Here is a 22,743-nt window from a genome sequence, read left to right on the forward strand (position 1 = left end):
ACACAGTATTCAAGGTGTGGGAGAACCATGGATTTATATAGTGGCATTGTCTTATTAACTATCCCTTTCTTAATGGTCCCTAACATTGTTAGCTTTTTTGACAGCCACTGCACATTGAGCAGATGTTTTCAGAGAACTATCCACAGTGACACCAAGATCTCTTTCTTGAATGGTATTAGCTAATTTAGACCCCGTCATTTTGCATGTATAGTTGGGGATTATGTTTTCCAACATGCATAAATTTTCATTTATCAACACTGAATTTCATCTGCCAGTTTCTTGCCCAGAATTAGATAAGTGAAGTTAGCTTAAGTTTAATTAAAGAAATATGTGTTGTAAAGAAAGGTCCTAACTAGCAAGTAAAAGAAAGGCCTTGAAAATAAAGAGTTATAAGGCCAGAAGGAATGAAGTAGGGAGGATGTCTGGTTCAAAGAATGACTAATGAAATAAAGGGCATTTCTAAAATGGCCTCTGACTGATAGGGGTGACTGCAGATGTTTTTAAATAAGACAGAGAATCTGCCTTAAAAAGAGCCAACATGGATCATCCCACACCCACAGGGTTATTTCAAAGAATAGGGCCTATGTGAATCCAGGTGCAAAGGAAAAACAGTTGATCAGTAAGGAGGGGAAGAGATAGGGAAGAAAGGCCTGGGGAGAAAGGAGGTTATAAATCTTATCTGGATTAAGACTGGAAATAAGGGTGAACTGTCTCAAATTGGTTTCTAGCTGAAGATAGTAACTGGCAATGACATCACTTCTTTGTTAAAGGATATAAAGAAGTAAATGCTTAAAGGGTTCATTGCTAATACCTGCCTGACCACACTGGAGCTGACTAATATGGGTCTAAGCACCCCTGGTGGATTTAGCCTGTTTGCAAGTATCTTGATCAAATGCTAATAAATGTTTTGTTACTGTTTGGATGCTTATTATTTAGGCTTTTTAGGCATGTTTACAACCATCCTCTGCTCAGTGGTTGAGGATGGTTGTAATGTACTCTCCCCCGCCACGTCCTGCCTAGTTTATAATCCCCATGAATTGCTTATTATTTAGGCTTTTTAGGCATGTTTAAAGCAATTGTATAAATACAATTTGGCCTTTGTAGTTAATAAAGGAGTTTATGGTTAAATTAATGTCATGATAATATCCTTCATAAATAATAATTCCAACACCTTGGCAAAAGCTTTCTGAAAGTTCAAGTACACTATATCCACGGAGATCAGCCTTGTCCATATGTTTGTTGACCCCCTCAAATAATTCTAATAGATTGGTGAGGCATGATTTCCCTTTACAAAAGCCACATTGACTCTTCCGAACATATCGGGGGGTAGCCGTGTTAGTCTGTATCTACAAAAACAACAAGGAGTCTGGTGGCACCTTAAAGTCTGGTGGCATCTTTAAGGTGCCACCAGACTCCTTGTTGTTCTTCCGAACATATTGTGTTCATCTATATATCTCATAATTCTGTTCCTTACTATAATTTCTGGAGCCTCTTTTAAAAGTCAGTGTTACATTAGCTACCCTCCAGTCGTCTGGTATAGAGCCTGATTTAAGAGATAAGGTACATTTCCACAGTTAGTAGTTCTGCAATTTCACATTTTAGTTTCTTCAGAACTCTTGGGTGAATACTTATAACTGTTTACTTTATCAATTTGTTCCAAAATGTCCTCTACTGACACCTTGATCTGGAACAGTTCCCTACATGTGTCACCTGAAAAGAAAGGCACTAGTAGTGTGGGAATCTCCCTCACAGCCTCTGCAGGGAACACCCTGCAAAGAGAACAGGAGTACTTGTGGCACCTTAGAGACTAAAATTTATTAGAGCATAATAAATGTGTTAGTCTCTAAGGTGCCACAAGTACTCCTGTTCTTTTTGCGGATACAGACTAACACGGCTGCTACTCTGAACCCTGCAAAGAATTCATTCATTTAGCTTCTATGCAATGGTGTAGTCCAGCCTAGTCTTCCTTGAGTGCTCCTTTAGCACCTTAATCATCCAATGGCCCCACTGATGGTTTGACAGCCTTCCTGCTCTGGCGTATTTATTTATTTATTCCTGTTAGTTTGTGTCTTTTGCTAGTGGCTCTTCACATAGGCAGGCAAAAAAAACAAAAACAAAAAAAACCCAAATTATACTTTTGCACTTAACTTGCCAACGTTATGTTCCTTTCTATTTTCCTCAGTAGGATTTGACTTCCAATTTTTAAAGGCGAGGTAGGCAAGAGTTTTATAAGTGTTACAGAAGTAATAATGAGATTTGGAAACTGATATTCCAGTAGAATCACAGAGTAGGTATTTCATGTAATAAAAGCTTCACGGGTATTTTCAGTTATTTTGAATAAAAAGTGTGGAGTTGTTTTGGGGGTGTTTTTAGAGTTGCAAGAAGTCATTAATAAAAGACCCTGGCTTAGGGAAACAAGAAGAGAGATTCCACTAGTTGTGAGCACAGAAAGCCCTTTTGAAAAATTCACCTTGCTTTGTTCTACTACTGGTTATTCAAGCTTGAGAGAATATTTCTGGTGCGTTAGTACGAAAGGATTTCACTGTGTCTTCTAATCTAAACGTTATCACAAACAATTATTTACAGGGATGAAAATGCATCTAGGGCCCAGAGCAACCTCAACTCTGCCCCCTAGTGCATATGTATTAGTATTGCAATAGAGTCTTACAATGCATGATCATACAAAATGCAATATACAGTATGCTGCACACACATTTATATGCAGTAATCAAGCTAAAGACAAAATCTGAATAAACTGAGGGAAGAGCACTGCACTGAGGTTCTTTTACAAATTGTACAGGAAATGCACTACAAATTAGGTCAAAGCTTAAATAATAATACAAAATGCTACATACATAAAGCTCTGTGCCGCTCAAAAGCTGGTCTCTTTCACCAACAGACGTTGAACCAATAAAAGGTATTACTTCACCCAGCTTGGCTGTCTAATAAAGCTACAGTTTTACAAAAATGTAGTTTTTAGTACTCCCAAATATAGTACAGGAACAGAACACATTTTGCAGTATTGTGTGATCATAAAATACATAAAAAGAACAGGAGTACTTGTAGCACGTTAGAGACTAACAAATTTGAGCATAAGCTTTCGTGGGCTACAGCCCACTTCATCGGATGCATAGAATGGAACATATAATAAGAGTGTGTGTGTATACATATATATACACACACACACACACACACACACACAGAAGATGCCATACATACCAGCTTTAAGAGGCTAATTAAGATGACCTATTATCAGCAGGAATAACACATTTGTAGTGATAATCAAGATGGTCAATTACAGACAGTTGACAAGAGGTTAAGGATAGTTATCATAAGGAAATAGATTCAAGTAGTGTAATGACTCAGCCATTCCCAGTCTCTATTCAAGCCAGAGTTAATGGTACCTAATTTGCAAATCAATTCAAGCTCAGCAGTTTCTCGTTGGAGTCTGTTTTTGAAGTCTTTCTGTTGCAAAATTGCCACCTTCAGGTCTGTTACTGAGTGGCCAGAGAGGAGGAGAACCAGTAGAACACTTCAATCTCTCTGGCCACTCAGTAACAATAGTGGAGTTTTGTACTCTCTTCAGTGCCACAACCAGAATGATGCATTCTGGAGTATCTGCAGTGAACCTGGTACCACCCAGCAGAATGTACAGATTTTCTTTTTATGTTAAAAGCTTAGACTTATGTGATGATTACCACCCCATGCCTGACTACATTCCTCTCCCAGTGAGCCCCCCACACACAAAAGAGCCTAGGGTGGTTAACATATATTTCTAGGTTTGGCTCAATTTTCAGGTTTCCTTTGCAAATCACCTTTAACCGGATTTAGCTTGTGTGGGTTAGAAGGAGACTGATCAGAAGAGAGGACTCTCATGAAAGGAATAATCATACAATGAGGGGAGGGAAATATCACCCTACTACGTTCAAGAAGCTATTTTTGTTTTTATATTGGGAAAAACTAATTACACACTACCCCTTATTAGTAAAATCAAATGAAATCTACATGTAGTCCAACTGCTGAATTTTTAATATAAATAGTGAGCTCAAAGTACAAGCAAACATGAGAAACAAAACACTAAGTTTCTACTTTTTTTTAAGTCTACCCTAAAATATCAAGTTTCTCGCTATCTTATACTGACACCCAGAGGAAGAAAATTTAACTGCATTCTCTCCCTTATGCAGTGGCTAAAAATTCACAGCAAGCACCTTTCCTAAAGTAACTTTAAAAATATGAGTCTTAACAAAAGACCCAAATTGCATATTCTGAGATTCCCTATATTCTAGTCACACCAATAGTCTCCCCTCCCGTTTTAGTTGTGTTGTTTTCGGTTTACGAATATAAGCAGAGAGATGTAGCATGACAGAACACAGAGTGTACCTATTCAAACATGTCTTTTCAGTAGAGTTGGTTTTTTTAAATGTTTAACTTCCAATTCAAATAGTTTGGCATTTCAGCCCCATCACATTCATGGTTGAGACAGGGATTGGCAGATGCTACTCTAATGCAGGAGGTATAGCATTAAGAGTAGTAATAAGTTGGCATTCTCTGAGGTTACAGCAAGGGGTGCAGAAATGATGGGGGAGGAAAATGAGAAACCCAAATCCATTGTGAACAGATTGTGTATGTGGTGGGGACAGCCGTGCTGCTACCCCAAGAGTCCTCATATTTGTGATCCCAGCCCTCCAGCTCAATTTGCACCTCAAGCCGTTAGGGACGGTTGAGATATATTGCATGGCGATATCAGAATGCAGATGATGTTCAGCTGTACATTCACCTAGATTCTACAATCTCCGTACTTTCCCCCAGCCTGACCATGATAAGGGTCTGGGAGAAAGGTGAATTGTTTGTGACTCAATCCAGATAAAATGGAGATGATGCTTGTGCGTGGTAGGAAGTGTTTAAGTGATGGCAGACACTGCCTCTGTCCATTTAAGGGTGTATGTCTTCTTTTCACCAGACTCTGGACTACTGGATTCTCAAGTAGTAGTATTGGCCCACAGTGCACATCTATGACTCAATTAGAAGACTGCATCCACTCTGGCCGTTGAATTAATCATCTCTGCCTCTTACCTCTTGGCTAGACTACTGCAAAGTGCTCCATTTAGGGTTGCCGTTGAAGTCAGCCAGGAAGTTACAACTGGTACAAAATACAACTGCCCACTTCCTGAGCAAGGGCAAGTGGCCGGGAGTTCAGGAAACCATATTTGATCTCAAGTGTTGTTCATTTTCAGGTACAATTCAATCTGTTTATGTCAATCTTTAAAACCCTAAATGGTTTAAAACTCCACTACCTGAGAACTCAGCCTCTCATCCTACACTCCACTACAAACAGTTAAGAACAACTGAAGACTTTTGGATAGCAGTTCTTGAGGTTAAAATATTACAGACTCAGCAACCCGGCTCTCAGAGGTGGGCTGCTGTGTCCATAATTTGCTCCATTAGATGTTCTACCAGTGCCCGAGTACAAGCAGCTTTTGTCTGATGTTCTAATGCACTGAGAATAAATTTGGATATTGTATTTGCTTTTTAAAAAGTTTCTGCATAACTGTTACAGGAAAAACAACACTTTCCAAAAGAAAAACAAGAACTGCAAATTGAAGGGAGTTGGAGGGCGATGAGATTTCAGGTGTTTATCCCTTTTCCGTCTTTTGGTTCATCAAAGATAATTAACTGGTATTTCTAACTTTTCAATTAAAAGTTTCTGACTAACGCCAAGGGAAACTATTTTCCATACTCCACAGGGTACTTGTTAAAAAGGGAAAAGGCAACATCTCTACAAGCTGTCTCTTCTACCTCTAAAGGGGAAAGGAGAGATCAGTCTCCAGGCCCACTCAAGATTTGTCTTCTTTACTGAGACTGTCACCACCATCAACAGCCGGCAACAACTGCAATCATGATTTTTATTCTGTGGACCTTTTCCCACTAAACAGAGATGAAACCATTTAATTATATGTAAGGATTGATGGGGGAGATGGCAGATAACAGAACAAGAAGCAATGGTCTCAAGTTGCAGTGGGGGAGGTCTAGGTTTGATATTAGGAAACACTGTTTCACTAGGAGGGTGGTGAAGCACTGGAATGCGTTACCTAGGGAGGTGGTGGAATCTCCATCCTTAGAGGTTTTTAAGGCCTGGCTTGACAAAGCCTTGGCTGGGATGATTTATTTGGTTTTGATCCTGCTTTGAACAGGGGATTGGACTAGATGACCTCCTGAGGTCTCTTCCAACCCTAATATTCTATGATGCATACAGCCCTGCAAATCTGCATCTGCTGGTATCCACGGACCATTTTTGCGGATCGGATGCGGATACAAATTTTGTATCTGCACAGGGCTCTACTGATGTGGCCCATGAATACATTTAATTTAGTTTCCATGGGACAGTCTTCCCCATTGCATAGTTTTAACTCTAGCTCCATTCAGTTTTTAGGAACATCACACTTGTCACTTTCTGAAATGCCCTATACTGTACTCTAACAGCACATGTTCTCTTTATATACACATTTTTAGTGTGTGGGGGGAAGGGATTATGTTTAGATCATTTTCTGAAATCCTAAAACTACTTCAGGTTTCAGAGTGGTAGCCGTGTTAGTCTGTATCAGCAAAAAGAACGCAGAGTACTTGTGGCACCTTAGAGACTCACAAATGTATTTGGGCATAAGCTTTCATGGGCTAAAACCCACTTCATCAGATGCATGCAGTGGAAAATACAGTAGGAAGATTGTGTATATATGTGTGTGTGTATGTATACACACACACACACACACACAGAATATGAAAAAATGGGTGTTGCCACACCAACTATAACAAGACTAATCAATTAAGGTGGGCTATTATCAGCAGGAGAAAAAAAACTTTTGTAGTGATAATCAGGATGGCCTATTTGCAACAGTTGACAAGAAAGTGTGAGTAACAGTAGGGGGAAAAAATTAGCATGGGGAAATAGTTTTTACTTTGTGTAGTGACCCATCCACTCCCAGTCTTTATTCAAGCCTAATTTAATGGTGTCCAGTTTGCAAATTAATTCCAATTCCGCAGTTTCTCGTTGGAGTCTGTTTTTAAAGTTTTTTTGTTGGAGTATTGCGACTTTTAGGTCTGTAACTGAGTGACCAGAGACTGAAGTGTTCTCCGACTGGTTTTTGAACATTATAATTCTTGACGTCTGATTTGTGTCCATTTATTCTTTTGCATAGAGACTGTCCGGTTTGGCCAATGTACATGGCAGAGGGGCATTGCTGGCACATGATGGCATATATCACATTGGTAGATGTGCGGGTGAATGCGCCTCTGCTTCAGAAACAGCCCTCTCAGCAGCATACTTTGAGGTGACAAGCTGCCTGTGTTAAAGATGGCTTGCTAAGAGAAATCTTAAATTAATGGCCTTTTTGCTTGTTTTGATGTGCAAAGGCCTAAAAGGTGTGGGGGTTTGGGTTTTTTAATCTTAGACGTATCAGCAGTATCAAGTCCACTTGTTTTTCTGGTGAGCTCAGCTGTTTATTGTGAACTTTCTTAGCCTTCAACTGAAGGTAGATGTTGAAACTTTAACACATGCAGCTTTTCTCCCAATAACTATTTGGACATTTAAACATTAAACGTGTTAGAATGCAGTTGACATACTGAACAACAATTAACTCTCCCTTCAATTAGGTATTACTTGCATGACATCGCTGACTTTTATATAAAAATGTATCAGTTCTCTAGATGTCCTTCCAGGAAAACAAGGCTAGAACCAAAACCGGAAAATGTGCATATTTTATATACATCTTTCAGGCCTTTTTTATACATCATAAAAGAGAAAAAGACAAGCCCAATGTTTCTTTTTTTTGCCAGTCACATTGAAGGAGATATTTAATTAGAATTACCATAAAAGAGGGGTTGAGAATTATTCTCTATTTTAGTTAACTGACGGGGAACTAGAGAAGTTATGTGGCTAGGAAATTAAGGTACAATTTCCCTAGAAATCCAAGTGACCATTTAAAGGATTGTTTGAGAGGAAGCCACATTCCTCCTCTTTTTACTATTATTCTCTATTTGATTGATATATTTATGATGCAATATGAAAATGTGCCTTGGTATGGAAGAGGAACCTTTCACCACTGCTTACTCCAGTGGTTCCCCCAAACGGGATGTAGAGGAACATTCAGGGGGAGTGGTGGGGCCGGGCCAGCCCCCATAGGGGGCAGGAAGGAGCGCTACCCAGCCTCACTCTGCTCTGACTCCAGCTTCTCTTCATTATTTACCATTCCCTCAATTTTGTGTCACTTGCAAACTTTATCAATGATTATATGTTTTGGTGCATGTCACTGATAAAAACATTAAATAGCGTAGGGCCAAGAACCGGTCTCTGAAGGAGCCCACTGGAAACACACCCACTTGATGACGATTCTGGTTTACAATTACATTTTGAGACCTATCAGTTAGTAAAGAGACACTCCCTCACCATGATACACGTGGCATTGGTCTGCTGGGAGGTGGTCTTTCAGAGGACGTGTAAAGGAAAGGGTTCTTATCACTCACAGTTAAAGTTTCCATAGCACTTTTTGCAAGAATAGAGGCAGTCAATACCAGTATCTATGACAGCCAAAGCTATGGGGAACAATCCATAATTCACCTAAATTCCCTTTCAGTTTCAGCCCAATACAGTATTTTTCATAATCTATGCTTAGCAATGTGCAACAGTGCAAAATAGCCATACCGGTATGCTTCCTCTTAGAGGGCTACATTTCAGTGGCTGGTGAAATTACTATATTGAGTTGGCATCTCAGTTTTTGAGGTTCTTAGAGCTCCTTTGATCTAAGGTGTAAGTATCAAGCTACAAGTTTCTATAAAAAGAAGAACAGGAGGACTTGTGGCACCTTAGAGACTAACAAATTTATTAGAGCATAAGCTTTCGTGGACTACAGCCCACGTGTAGCTGATGCCTAGCTTCTCTGGGGCCTGAGGCCCCTTGCCCATGGAGAGTCTGAGACGACAATGGCCACTCCAAGTGCCTGGACATTTGGTACCTAGCAACTGATGACTATGGATAGCCCACCCCACCACAGGAAGCCAGCTTTGTTTTTGACCAGCTAGAGAACAAAGGGCTGAGGAGGAGGAACAGCTGACAATGGTTGCCCAGGAACAACAACAAAGGACCGAGGAGAGGGCTAGGTAGGGTTGTTAAGTGTGGCCTGCTGGAAGCGGGGAGACTCTCCTCAACTGGGACAAAAGTAGGGCCAGAGGGCTCTGTGCTCTGGACCGACCAAGATGGACTATGCTGTAGCTTGTTGTTCTCTATGTTAACCAAGGACTTTCTACAGTAATGTTCCAGACTTCTAATTAACCCTACTGTTTTTACAACACTAAGTGTCACTCCAGTTTGGGAGGGTGGGGGGTAACATTGCACCCTTTGGATGTACAAGTGTCTTAGGTGTCCAACTCAGGTGGACTTGCTGAAGGGAGCTCACACTGAAGTAGGGGTGCTGAAGGCTCCAGGGTTCAGTCCAGGAGGCAGTGAAACACTAGTGAAAGAGTAACACAAAGGGGCTCTGGCACACCAAGGGGTCCTCCCAGGAACTGTTCAAGAGCATGGGACCTGTGCAGTTTTTGCCAGATGTAGTTAGTAGTGCATGCAGATTGAAGCAATCTAAAAATGTGAAGGCCCAGTCCTACTCTCACATATCAACCAGGGACACAATTCCCGTCACAGTCCGAATAATAATTGAAACTGAAGGCACATTTGGGAAATCTAGATAAACATGTAGTTTGCCCTATATTAAGCTGTGAATTTTAATTGCTTTTTGGAAGTTCAAGAATATGACGAGACAAAGCAACTGAATCAACATACAAGAGATTTAGGTACTTAGGGGATGTCTACACTACGGAATTAATCCGAATTTATATAATTCGAATTTGGGAAACAGACTGTATAAAGTCGAAATGTATGCGGCCACACTAAGCACATTAATTCGGCGGTGTGCGTCCAAGTACCGGGGCTAGCGTCGATTTCTGCAGCGTTGCACTGTGGGTAGCTATCCCATAGCTATCCCATAGTTCCCGCAGTCTTCCGCGCCCATTGGAATTCTGGGTTGAGATCCCAGTGCCTGATGGGACAAAAAACATCGTCGCAGGTGGTTCTGGGTACAGCCTCACCTCCTCCCTCCCTCCCTGCATGAAAGTAATGGACGGCAGACAACCATTTTGCGCCTTTTTTCCTGGGTGAACACTGCAGACTCCATACCACGGCAAGCATGGAGCCCGCTCAGCTCAAGACAGCAGTCATGAACATTGTAAACACCTCACGCGTTCTCGTGGAGGAATTAAACTTATGTTCAGTTGCTTTGTCATTGTGCCTTCATCTGTACCACTCTTTGTTAAGTTTCAAATTTTATTCCTTCAATCCTTTTGCTTCATAATGGTTGTTCATCTCAATCATGTTCCTTTCTAGAAAGTCTTTCCTTCCACATATTAATCTCATTGCTGTCTTGTCACTACTTTCCATTTCCGTGCAGATCCTATACTTTCCTCCAAACTTTCCACAATGCAGTGGCTTGCCACTTACCCCAATCTGCACATTCACTGCCCTTCACACAGAGCAGGGAAGAGTAGAGTTCAGGCTGATGCTAGACTGGAAGAATAGAATACAGTGGAGGATCCATTAGGAAAGGGGATGAAGGGGAAAAAGAGGCAACAAGTAACATTAGCCAACTGGTAACTGAGGTCTGAGAACAGAGTTGCCTTAATCTCAAGCAATAAACTTCTACTGCTGCCTATAGGAATTCATAATGGGGACTAAACTCTTGACACTTTCAACGATGACTTCCTCAAGTCAGTTTCCAGGGCTGTCAAATAGACTGGTACCTTTAATGAGTATTACATTCACTTCAACATGCAGAAACATTTTGATTTCATTGAAGGCATTGACAATTTTGCCTTTGACTTCACTGGGGGTCAGGATTCCACCCCTTGATTTTTTATTTTATTTTTAAAATCTTAGAAATGTCTTGATTTAAAACAAGTCACTGATTTTTGTAAGGTCAAAACAAGAAACTTTTATATTTACAATCCTATTAAATGACCATGATAATGGCTGTTGTACTATGAAATTGACAGTTGTAACATTTGTAATGGTAAGAGTTGAGTGGTTTTATGTCCATCCAAAATTTATAGTTTTGGGGCCAAGTTCTATCCTCAGTCAGCAAGCATAATTACCATCAACTTTAGTGGAAGTTACAGCAGGATGCAGTGAATTAAATCAAAATAATTTAAATAAGATTGTAATCATGATTTAAATGAATCAGCAGGAAACCTTGATTTAAATCAAGGATTTCAATCTTGTTTTGGGCATTTGTACTTTTCAGTTATTTTCAAAGAAAAAAGAAAAACGTTAATTCACAAGTTGATTTGCAATAAAATATAGCCTTTACACTAAATATACTTTTTGCCAATTAGGCAGATACAGTATATCTATATATTTAAACAATTATATAGCTTAACATACATTTATTCAGAGTCTTAATTTTTACATTTACGACATTAGAATATAGTGAATGTTTTTTTTACTGCAAGATAATGGTTGTCTTTTTTAATCAGGATTTGTTTCAGGATGCATTTAGATGGAAACTGAAATTCAATTAAATATGTACAAAACCACATTTAAAATTTATTTTTATTAAATTAAGCTACCTTAAAATGTTCTGAAGTTTATCAAGGGAAGTTTTGCATTTAAAATGGATTAATCAAACAAAAAGTATTAACTCACTTACTACAGGTGACAGATTGTTTCCGATTGCTATGGAACAGATTTTCAGATAGTTAGATGCCTAAAGATGCAGATAGGTACCTACTGGGATTTTCAAAAGTGCATAAAAAGGTTAGGTGCCTAACTCCCATTGAAACCAAGGAGAGTTAGGTGCCATACCTGCTTAGATATCTTGAAAATCCCACTAAGCATTTATCGGCATGTTTAGGTGCATAAATATCTTTGAAAATCTGGCCCAATGTCCTTCAAGTCTTCAGAATTAGTAGAACTTATTCTTTATTCTTATATTGGAAAAGGAAAACAAGCTTTCCTGCATTCTCAACTCTCAATCAGTTTCTCAACTTTGAATAAACTAATCCAAATGAAGAAATCTGCTAGACAAACTGAAACCAAAAGTAATCAAGGCAAAAGCTTTTCTGCACAACAGAAACAGAGGAAAGGTATTTGGAAAAATACAAATACCAGTATCCATTGTAAAGAAAGAAAACATAGTAGAACCCCTATTTTACACCAATTAATTGGTGATTGAGTTCATAAAAGTAAAAAAGTGAATAAAATGAAACTTCTCTGAAGTACAGTAGGTACGGTGCATGAAACTGTAATATGGTGCACGGCATTGATTTCTTCTTGTCCTTCAAACCATTCCAAAGTGATTTCCAAAGCGCTGAAGGCATGGGAATATGAAAGGATGTCAACATGTTTTCATTGATGTCACTTTCATTGTGTGACTCCTTCCCCTGGCTGAGGAAAAATATTCCATATAACTCATCATTTGTAAGTGGTGTTTAAAACTGAGGTTCTACTAACTATAGATACTTAATGCAGTACATGACATTAACTCAAGTTCTATAAAAGTTGCAACCTCAAAAGTTAAAGATTTTTGTCTTTCCCGTTCTGTATATAATTAGAAAAGCAGCATCCTTTAACATTACAATTTGAGGAGGGCTCGTTGAGCCAACACATTTTATACATAAATGATTAATAGATTATAGTACAGTTAGGGCTGACTATAAATTGTCAACCTCAAAATTAATTTTAAACAGATTAAAAAAATAAAAATTCAGATGTATTTTTTAAATGAAGGGGGATCAGGGAGAGGGTTACACTCAGATATGATTGGGGGGTTGAAGTAGTAATTTTTAATAATAGTTGTAACACTTATATAAAGTGGAAACCAGGAGGAAGAGGGAGGCCACCTCAGTATCAGCACATGACCCCATGGCCCACTGGAGGTCTCAGGATTGCTTATACCCATCACTCCTAATCTTTATATTTGCTTTGGGCTCAACCAGTCCTGTCTCAGCATCTGGGATTTAACTCAACAGCGAAACTCTGCAAGAGCTATCTAGGACTGGAAAGTCCTTTCCTTTGGGAATTGCCTGCGAGTATGTTGAGAGTCCTCTGAGGTAAGTGAAAGGGGTGCCTGGATATTTATTCTTTCACAGGAGGAACTCTGGGTTTAACTGAGTAGACTGACACTTGAGAAATATCCTATGCTTATCCTTTAATTCAGGGGACTAAGATTATCTAGCTTCAGCAGTGATAACATTTTTATCCACCCTGAGTTTCACACAATTATAAAACAGTAATACAGTATTTTGCAAGTCATCAGTAACATTGTTGCCCTGAGAATATTAACAATTGTAGCATGAATAACAGATTATGCAACTGTATGTTGACAACAGAACATAACAGGCATTCTCAGTCTGACCAATGGTCCATCTAGCCCAGTATCCTGTTTTCTGACAGAGTGCCAGATGCTTCAAAGGGAATGAACAGAACAGGGCAATTTCTAGTGATCTATCTCTTGTTGCCCAGTCCCAATGTCTGGCAGTTGAAGATTTAGGGCAGTGGTACTCAAACTTTTGTAATGGTGACCCCTTTCACATAGCAAGCCTCTGAGTGCGACACCCCTCCCACCTTATAAATTAAAAACACTTTTAAAAATATTTAACACCATTATAAATGCTGGATGCAAAGCGGGGTTTGGGGTGGAGGCTGACAGCTCACAACACCCCATCTAATAACCTTGCGACCCCCTGAGGGGTCCTAACCCCCAGTTTGAGAACCCCTGGTTTAGGGACACCCAAATCATAGGATTGCATCCTTGTCCATGGCTAATAGCCATTGATTGACCTACTTATCATAAACTCATCTAATTATTTTTGAACCCAACTGTAAGTTTGGCCTTACAACTGTCCCGGCAACAAGTTGTGTGAATTACTTTTGTTGGTTTTAAACCTACTGCCTATTAATTTCATCAGATGAGCCCTAGTTCTTTACCCTTTCACGTTACACACTTCCCTATTCACTTTCTCCATACCATACATGCTTTTACAAACTATCATATCCCCCCCTCCACCCCCAAGTCCTCTTTTTCTAAACTGAACATTCCAATCTTTTTAATCTCTTCTTGTATGAAAGCTGTTCCATACCCCTAATCATTTGTTACCTCTCTCTCTTCTTTTGCCCATTCTAATATCTTTTTTGAGATGGGACAACCAGAACAGCATATAGTGGCATTATGATATTTGCTCTTATCTATCCCTTTCCTAATATTGTTAGCTTTTTTGACTGCCACTGCACATTTAGAGGATGTTTACGGGGAACTAGCCATTATGACTCCAAGATCTCTTTCTGGAGTGGTAACAGCTAATTTAGACCACATCATTTTGTATGGATAGTTAGAGTTATGTTTTCCCGTGTGCATGGGAAGCAGGGGGAAAAACAAAAACAAAACAGGGAAAAGGAGGAGGAAACCAAGGGAGAAAATGGAAGGAGGCCAAAAAGGGTGGGTCTTATAGTAACAGGGAAAGAAAACAAAAAGATTGTAAAAAAATCACAAAATTGACAAGACTACTCAGGTGCAGTAACAGACTCTGAAATAATTAAAAACAATTAGGATTTCACATTTACTATTCTTGTTAAATATTCTCTTAAAATAATATAGTAAGGTGTGGCTGTAACAGAAGATTTTAAAATGTGTCTAGATTTTTGGAAAGCTGCACTTCAGCTTTCCAAATTATGGATTATGTTATTTGTTAATGGTACAACCAAGTTTGTTTTTCCTTTTATCGAAGTCAGTAAAACCTTGCACTGTTTCTCATTGTTTTACCAACCTACAAGAGGCTGGTAGCAGCTCCTAACATATATAAAAGGAAATATCTATCCGAAGGAGCTTAAACACTCATTTCAGACAAGCCACAACAAGGGGGTTTAAAGAGAAAGGAAAAGAAGAAAAAAGAGACAATGGCATCGCCATCAGTATTACTTGGCTGCTAAGTTAATGATGAATCACAGTCCAACATAACAGATTTTTTAAGCATGAGATAACTGGAAAGAATGAATAAACATAAGAGTTAAATGGAGAGTTACTTGCAGAAGAGGGTGTTTGGGAGGGATTTAAAAGAGAAAAAAGGCAGTGACTTCACATACTAGTTCAGGAAGGACATTCTTCATTCAGATCTCTCCTGAAAATTCATCCTTTTCTTTCTGTGCAGACAGCCAGGCCCTTATCTTCGATCATGATTACAGTAATTCCATCTCTGGCCTTCCTAGCAACCACATCATCCTTCCCCAGTTCATGCAGAATGCAGCTAAGATTTTTTTTTTGCCTGCTGCTCTGACCACATCTAACACACACACTACTTTGAATCATTCTTGTGACTCCTCCTGTTTTACCACATCAAATTTAAGCTTCATGTCCTCACCTTCAAGTTCCTTCATAGCGCCACATCATCTTACTTGAGCACTCGCCTCATATGTCCCACTCACATCAGTGATGCCAGCCTTAAGAAGCTGACAAACAACTGTTTCTTCTCCACACTGTCCTGTCTTCATGGATCAGTTCAGGGAGGGCACTCCATGTATCACTACAGTTTTCTTTCTAATCCTCCTCAAGGCTGACCTCTTAACAGTGATGCCTATAAGAAGCCATCCAGTTAATGACGGTCAGTCAGGTAACAACTGAGGACAATTTGCTCTTTATTTATAATATAGCTATATATAAAATTGCATGTGACTATTTTTTCTCTTCCCTACCATTGCATGTGTCTTGTCATCTTACACAAGAAATGCCTATGTACTTGTACAGCACCCAGCACAATGGTGGCCTGATTCCGATTGGGGCCTCTGGGCACTGCTACAATAAAAGTGCTATGTAATTTAGGTCTCAGCATTGCAGGGAATGGCTGACCATGAATAAGAGGACATTTGAAATGTTAACTGATCCTTTTTCTGGTTTCTTAATGATTTATTTATCTTTCACTAAAAAGCATCAAGTGTGAGTTTACTCAGCACATAAACTTGCCAGATGTGGTGCAACCTTCCATGTGGGGACAGAGTTCCAGCTGCAACTCCTTTTGGGGTCTGCCTGTGCACAGGACTCCACCTGCATGGATCAAACTGCAGGACTGGAGCCTAAGACAAGACGACACAGCCTGTCCACAAAATAGTCGCATTATTTCCTTGCGCAGGGACAGTCATTTTGTTTGTACAGTAACTAGCTGTGATACATGAAAGGGGGGCGGGGGGAGAAGAGTAGCTCCCTTTGATGGACACTCAGCTAGCTGTAAAATCCCTCTTGGTCTGTTCTCTGCTTGCTTTACCTGTAAAGGGTTAACAAGCCCACAGGGAAAAGAAAAGGAGTGGGCACCTGACTGAAAGAGTCAATGGGAAGGTAGAACTTTTTCAAATTGTGAAAGAAACTTTCCCTTTGTCTGTTGTTCTCTGGGCTGCAGGGACATGGGGCAGTAATGCTGTAAACAGCTTTAAGCCAGGTATGATTATAGATTATCAAGTCATACCTCGAACCTACTTATCTGGAGCCTCAGATATGCAAGTAAAATTAAGGAATGTCTAAAAAGACAGGATTATGGTTATTTCTTATTGGCTTGCGGACTCCTCTGTGCTTACCCCCAGATGCATTTGTTAGCTTTCTTGGGGGTTCAGCTTAAAGGTTACAAGCAATTTTGGGTGCTTGAGTTTTGGAATTGCTCTTTTAAAATCTAGCAAAAGCCTAAATTCCAGATGTATTTTACTTTTTATTTTTAATAAAGTTTACCTTTTTTAAGAACAGGATTGGATTTTTGGTGTCCTAAGAGGTTTGTGCATGTGCTGTTTTATTAGCTGGTGGCAACAGATAATTTCATTTGTTTTCTTTCTCAGCTCTTCCCTGGAGTGGGCAGGGGGGGAAGGTGGGGAGGAGAGTGGCATGGAAAGGCTTGAAGGTACCCCACAGGGAGGAATTCTCAAGTGCTCCTTCCTTGGTCCAAGGTGGTTGTTTTTTTTACATTTGGGTGGTGGCAGCGTTTACCAAGCCAAGGTCAGAGAAAAGCTGTAACCTTGGGAGTTTAATACAAGCCTGGAGTGGTCAGTATTAATTTTTAGAATCCTTGCGGGCCCCCACTTCTGCACTCGGCGTGACAGAGAGGGGATTCAGCCTTTACACTAGCACAATGGAGTCCTGGTCCATGAATAGGGCTGCTAGGCACTGTGATAATACAAATAGTAAGTAAGTGTTCTATCAGCTTATACAGCAACCTAAAGACTTCAGCACGGTCATCCCCATCTATGCTACAATTTGACCCATACCAGCTTATTGTAGAATAAGGTTTTTAACATTAATTTTAAAATGTTTGCATAAGCAGTTGTGCCATCCAGAGTGGAAGATGTTTTACTAAAGCCAGTCATTTTAAAATAACTCTAAACAATATTTTATCTATTTAGATTTAGACTGGCCAATTAAAGAAACACCTTTCTGATGCTCTGTGGGCCTTTGACACTGTTCACCAACTTAAAGTGTACACATTAAACAAATATACTGCCATAACTGCTCCCAGAACACAATACTAGAATTATGCACATTCCACATCAGCTAGTATATTTGTAGAAATCATTTCCTAACTCTACAGGTAGTAAGAAGAGAAAGCCAGATTGAATATTTTTGTCTTGACTTTCCATAGCTCTGAGTTAGTAGCTGGGGGAGAATGGTAATAACCAGGGATCCTAGAAATCCACTTGCTAGAGGAAAAACACAATTTGCATTTTTACAGAGAATCTTTTGTTTTTACTCCAGCTGCCCAGCTCTGAAGGCAGAGTGGAGAGCAATAGCTCTGAAGGCAGTGCCACCACCTGCAGCAGTGCAGAAGTAAGGGTGGCATAGTATGGTATTGCCAGGGCTTAATTTGTAATGAAAAAGGTGCCGTAGCTCAAGCTTTTTTTTTTTTTTTTTTTTTTAATATAAACTTTCATAACTGACACATCGAGCCCAGAGGTGCCGGGGCACAGCCCTGGCACAAATAAAGCACTGGGTATTGCCACCCTTCCTTCCTTCAGAGCTGGGTGCCTGGCCAACAGCTGCCACTCTTCAGCTGCCCAGTTCTGAAGGCAGAATCTGTTTGGCCCACACAAGGCTGTGCTTCGGTTTATGTGGCCCTCCTATATAGCATGTCATTTTAATTGCAGAAAAATGACAATTGAAGTCTTTTTTAAATCAAAGAATTTTGTTTTTTAATCACAGAAAACAAGGATCACCAGTAATAACAAAGTGGTCTAATTTGTTACAAACTGTTGGCAAGAGATTTGTAAATGTTCCCAAATATCTTTATGACGGACAGGATATAAACAACTACAAAGTTTAACAAGTCCCCAGAATAGCATAATCATAAAAAAAAGAAAAAAACAGATTATAAAACAGACAAATCAACATCACCAACAAACAAACATATGTTGAATGATGGATTAAACAAGACATTAATACAACTCTTAGCTGTAATGTCAGATTCGTAGATTCCAAGGGCAGAAGGAACTATTGTGATTATTTAGACCAGGGGTCGGCAACCTTTCAGAAGTGGTATGCTGAGGCTTCATTTCTTCACTCTAATTTAAGGTTTCGCGTGCCAGTCATACATTTTAACGTTTTTAGAAGATCTCTTTCTATAAGTCTATAACATAGAACTAAACTATTGTTGTATGTAAAGTAAATAAGATTTTTAAAATATTTAAGAAACTTCATTTAAAATTAAATTAAAATGCAGAGCCCCACGGACCAGTGACCGGGACTCTGGCAGTGTGAGTGCCACTGAAAATCAGCTCGCATACCGCCTTCAGCATGCGTGCCATAGGTTGCCTACCCCTGATTTAGACTGACCTCCTCTATAACACAGGCCACAGAACTTCCTCAAAATAATTCCTAGAGCAGATCTTTTAGAAAAATATCCAATCCTGATTTAAAAGGGATTGAGAATCCACCATGATCCTTGGTTAATCCTTCCATTAGTTAGTTACTCTCACTATTAAAAATTTGCACCTTATTTCCAGTCTGAAATTTGTCTAGCTTCAGCTTCCAGAATTCAATTGCAATGCTGCAGCTGTGCCACTGTCACGCTTCAATGTAGACACGACAGTGACAGAAAAGGGTCTCCTCACCTCCCTGAGGGGCTGTAGCGAGATCGATGGACGAATTCTTCCGTCCACCTAGCTCTGTGTACACCAGGGTTTAGGTTGGCATAGTTATGCTGATGTAAATTTTCAGTGTAGACCAGCCCTGTAATCAAGTGATCCCTTAATCATCTCTTTGTTAGACTCAAATTGCTCAATCTACTCAGTTTATCACTAAGGCATGTTGTCTAATCCTTTAATCATTCTCTGAACTCTCTCCAATTAATCAACATCCATCTTGAACTGTAAGCACCAGGACTGGACACAGTATTCCAGCACCCATCACACCAGTGCCAAAACAGAGATAAAATAATCTTTTCCAGCATCACACTGGGCACTCATGTTTAGCTGATCATCCACTATGACCACAACATCTTTTTCAGAATAACTGCTTCCCAGGATACAGTTCCCCATCCCGTAAATAGGACCTACATTATTTGTTCGCAGATATATACATTTACCCGTATTAAAAAACAAACAAAAAAACATTGCTTGCGCCCAGCTTACCAAGTGATCCAGATAGCTCTGAATCACTAACCTGTCCTATTCATTATTTACCACTCCCCCAATTCGTGTGTCATCTGCAAATTTCATCAGTGATAATTTTATATTTTCTTCCAGGTCATTGATAAAATGTTAAATAGCATAGGGCCAAGAACAGATCCTTGCAGGACCCCACTGGAAACATACCTGCTTGATGAGGATTCTCCATTTACAGTTACATTTTGAGACCCAAGAGTTAGCCAGTTTTTAATCCCTTTACATGTGCCATCTTTGTTTTATGTATGCAGTGCAGTTGTAGCTGTGTCTGTCCCAGGACATTAGAGACACAAGGTGGGTGAGGCAATATCTTTTACTGGACCAATTTCTGTTGGAGAGAGAGCTTTTTTTGAGCTACACAGCGCTCTTCCTGAGGTCTGGGAAAGGTATTCTGAGTATTACAGCTAAATACAAGGTCAAGCAGTTAGATAGTTTCAGTATAAGTAGCTATATTCTATATCTGTTTGACCTTGTAACTACTTACACTGAACTATCTAACTGCTTGACCTTGTATTTAGCTATAATATTCAGAATATCTTTCCCAGACCTGAGGAAGAGCGCTGTGTAGCTCAAAAACTTGGCTCTCTCACCAACAGAAGTTGGTTCAATAAAAGATATTGCCTCCCCCACCTTGTCTCTAATATTAGTTTTATATCATTCTAATTTTTTAATCAAAATGCAATGCAGTACCAAGTCAAATGCCTTCCAGAAGTCCAAGTATGACAACACTATTACCTTTATCAACCAAACTTGTAATCTCATAAAAAGATATCAAGCTGGTTTGACAGAATCTATTTTCCATAACCCCATATTGATTTGCATGAATTACATTACCCTCCTTTTATTCTTTATTAATCGGTTCCCATATCAGCTGCTCCATTTATCTTACCCATGATCAATGTCAGGCTGGCAGGCCTATAATTAGCTAGGTATCCCTGCTCAGCCTTTTTAAAAGCTGGCACATTAGCTTTCTTGTAGCTTCTGGAACTTCCCCAGTGCTCCAAGACTTATTGAAAACCAATATAATAGTCCCGCAAGTTCCTCAACCAGCTTTTTTAAAACTCTTGGATACAAGTTATCTGGACCTGCTGATTTAAAAAGTTAAGGGTCACTTCCCTCCCACCCCTCAAAGGAAAGAAGACTCAGAGTCCTGACTTCACTGGTGGACTCAGGTTTCCAGTGTTAATTGCGAGATTTCTCAGCTTTTAATTGGAAGGGGGAGATACTGAATCCATATCAAAGGAGTTATTTGACTAAAACACTTGAGACACACTAGGTGTTAAAAGTCCAGTTAAAAACCACTTCCTAGCTCAGATTTCACTTGCTTTCTGCTTATGCTCTAATAAATTTGTTAGTCTCTAAGGTGCCACAAGTACTCCTGTTCTTTTTGCGGATACAGACTAACACGGCTGCTACTCTGAAACCTGTCACTTGCTTTCTGTTTGAGATGGCATAATCCTTCTAGCTCTCCAGCAAACTATGGTGTCATCCAGGCAGTGTAGTAAACACCTCACTGTGTAGTGTTATTTTTAAATAATACACAAAAAGAAGAACAGGAGTACTTGTGGCACCTTAGAGACTAACAAATTTATTAGAGCATAAGCTTTCGTGGACTACAGCCCACTTCTTCGGGCTGTAGTCCACGAAAGCTTATGCTCTAATAAATTTGTTAGTCTCTAAGGTGCCACAAGTACTCCTGTTCTTCTTTTTGCGGATACAGACTAACACGGCTGCTACTCTGAAACCTTAAATAATACAGGCAGGGGGGAAAGCCTTTCAGGTATTTTTTATGCCTCTTTTACAAAGGAAGAGGCAAAAAAAAGTTTCTCTTTCCCCTGGCTGGCCACCTTCAGAGCAGCCTCAGTCTTTTTGTTCAATTTGTACAGCACCTAGCACAATGGGGGGGGGGGGGGGCGGCAGATCCACGACTGGGATTTCTAGGCAGCCTTGCAAAACAAGCAATAAATAATAGTAATAAACAGAAACACAGCCCGGGTCAATACCCAGCAGCCAACGCTAGATCTGCATTTAAAGCCTTTCCTCCGTTGCCCACCGACACCTCTTCATGGGTCCTTCGATGGCGGGGACCAGGAGAAACGCTCCATTGCTACACAGGCAAGAGAGATGCCAGGAGTGCCCGGATCCCCCTCGCTGGGCCGGCCGGGAACTGGGGGTGGGGGGTCCCTGGCCCGGAGGGGGAGGAGGACGCTGGGGGCGGCTGCACCTACCGGCTGCAGGAGGCGGCCGAGGCCGATCCCATCCCGCCCGGGGTCGTCTCTGTCTCCGCCGCGGGGGAGCGGTTGGCCCGGGCGCTGGTGCTGGCCCTGCTCCGTCTCCTCCGGGGGGGCTTGTCCCCACACGGGCCGGGCCCGCTGTCCATGCCCAGGCCTGGCTCTGGGCAGCCCCGGGGCGGGAGGAGGGGGAGCCGGGCCGGGGCGCTTCAGCTCACGGGCTAATGGCGGCGGCGGGCCCACAGCGGTTTGAAAATGGCGGCGGCCACCCCCCGGGCCAATCAGCGCTGGCGATGGTTGCTAGGAGACGGCAGGGAGGGGCCGGGCTGAGATCGCGGCAGCGTGGAGTGGGCGGGGCCAGCCGGAGAGCACTCAGCTTCGGAGCAGGGGGCGGGGCAGCTCCGTGCTGCACATGCGCTGTGAAGCCCTGTAGACAGGGGAGGGGAAACAGAGGCAGAGAGTATCAGAGGGGCAGAGAGAGGCAGCTCAGGTCTCTTTGCTCCGTGCCTTACCCCTCCTCCCCTTGCCCACATTGCCTCAGCTGGCCGGTACCCATGATCCTACTGCCCCACCATCCCCACAACCAGGGCTGCCTCTCTGCCAAGGACTTGATAATAACCCTAGTGCTCTGGAGCCCATGAGAATTGGGGGGTCATGGTGGGGAATAAGGGGCATGTAATGTGCCTGCCGTGCAGCTGGGAGCCAGCCTGGGGTGGCCAGCTGGCGCTAGCGGCACTCTAGCCAGGGTACTAAAAATAAGTGAGGGTGGTGTAGTTCCAGCTGTTCAGCGCT

General features: G+C 41.0%; 1 protein-coding gene across 1 annotated transcript in view; it reads right to left on the reverse strand.

Annotated features, from left to right (window-relative positions):
- NET1 (neuroepithelial cell transforming 1) overlaps nt 1-22,198 on the reverse strand; it is a 74,363-nt gene extending 52,165 nt beyond the window's left edge. Inside the window, exon 1 of the mRNA XM_065552375.1 lies at nt 21,949-22,198. Coding sequence (XP_065408447.1) covers nt 21,949-22,100 — 152 coding nt within the window. The 5' untranslated portion in view covers nt 22,101-22,198. The remainder of the gene's footprint in view (nt 1-21,948) is intronic.
- Between the last annotated feature and the right edge of the window lie 545 nt (nt 22,199-22,743).

The sequence above is a fragment of the Chrysemys picta genome, chromosome 1 (genome assembly GCF_011386835.1).
Source record: "Chrysemys picta bellii isolate R12L10 chromosome 1, ASM1138683v2, whole genome shotgun sequence".
Taxonomy (NCBI): domain Eukaryota; kingdom Metazoa; phylum Chordata; order Testudines; family Emydidae; genus Chrysemys; species Chrysemys picta.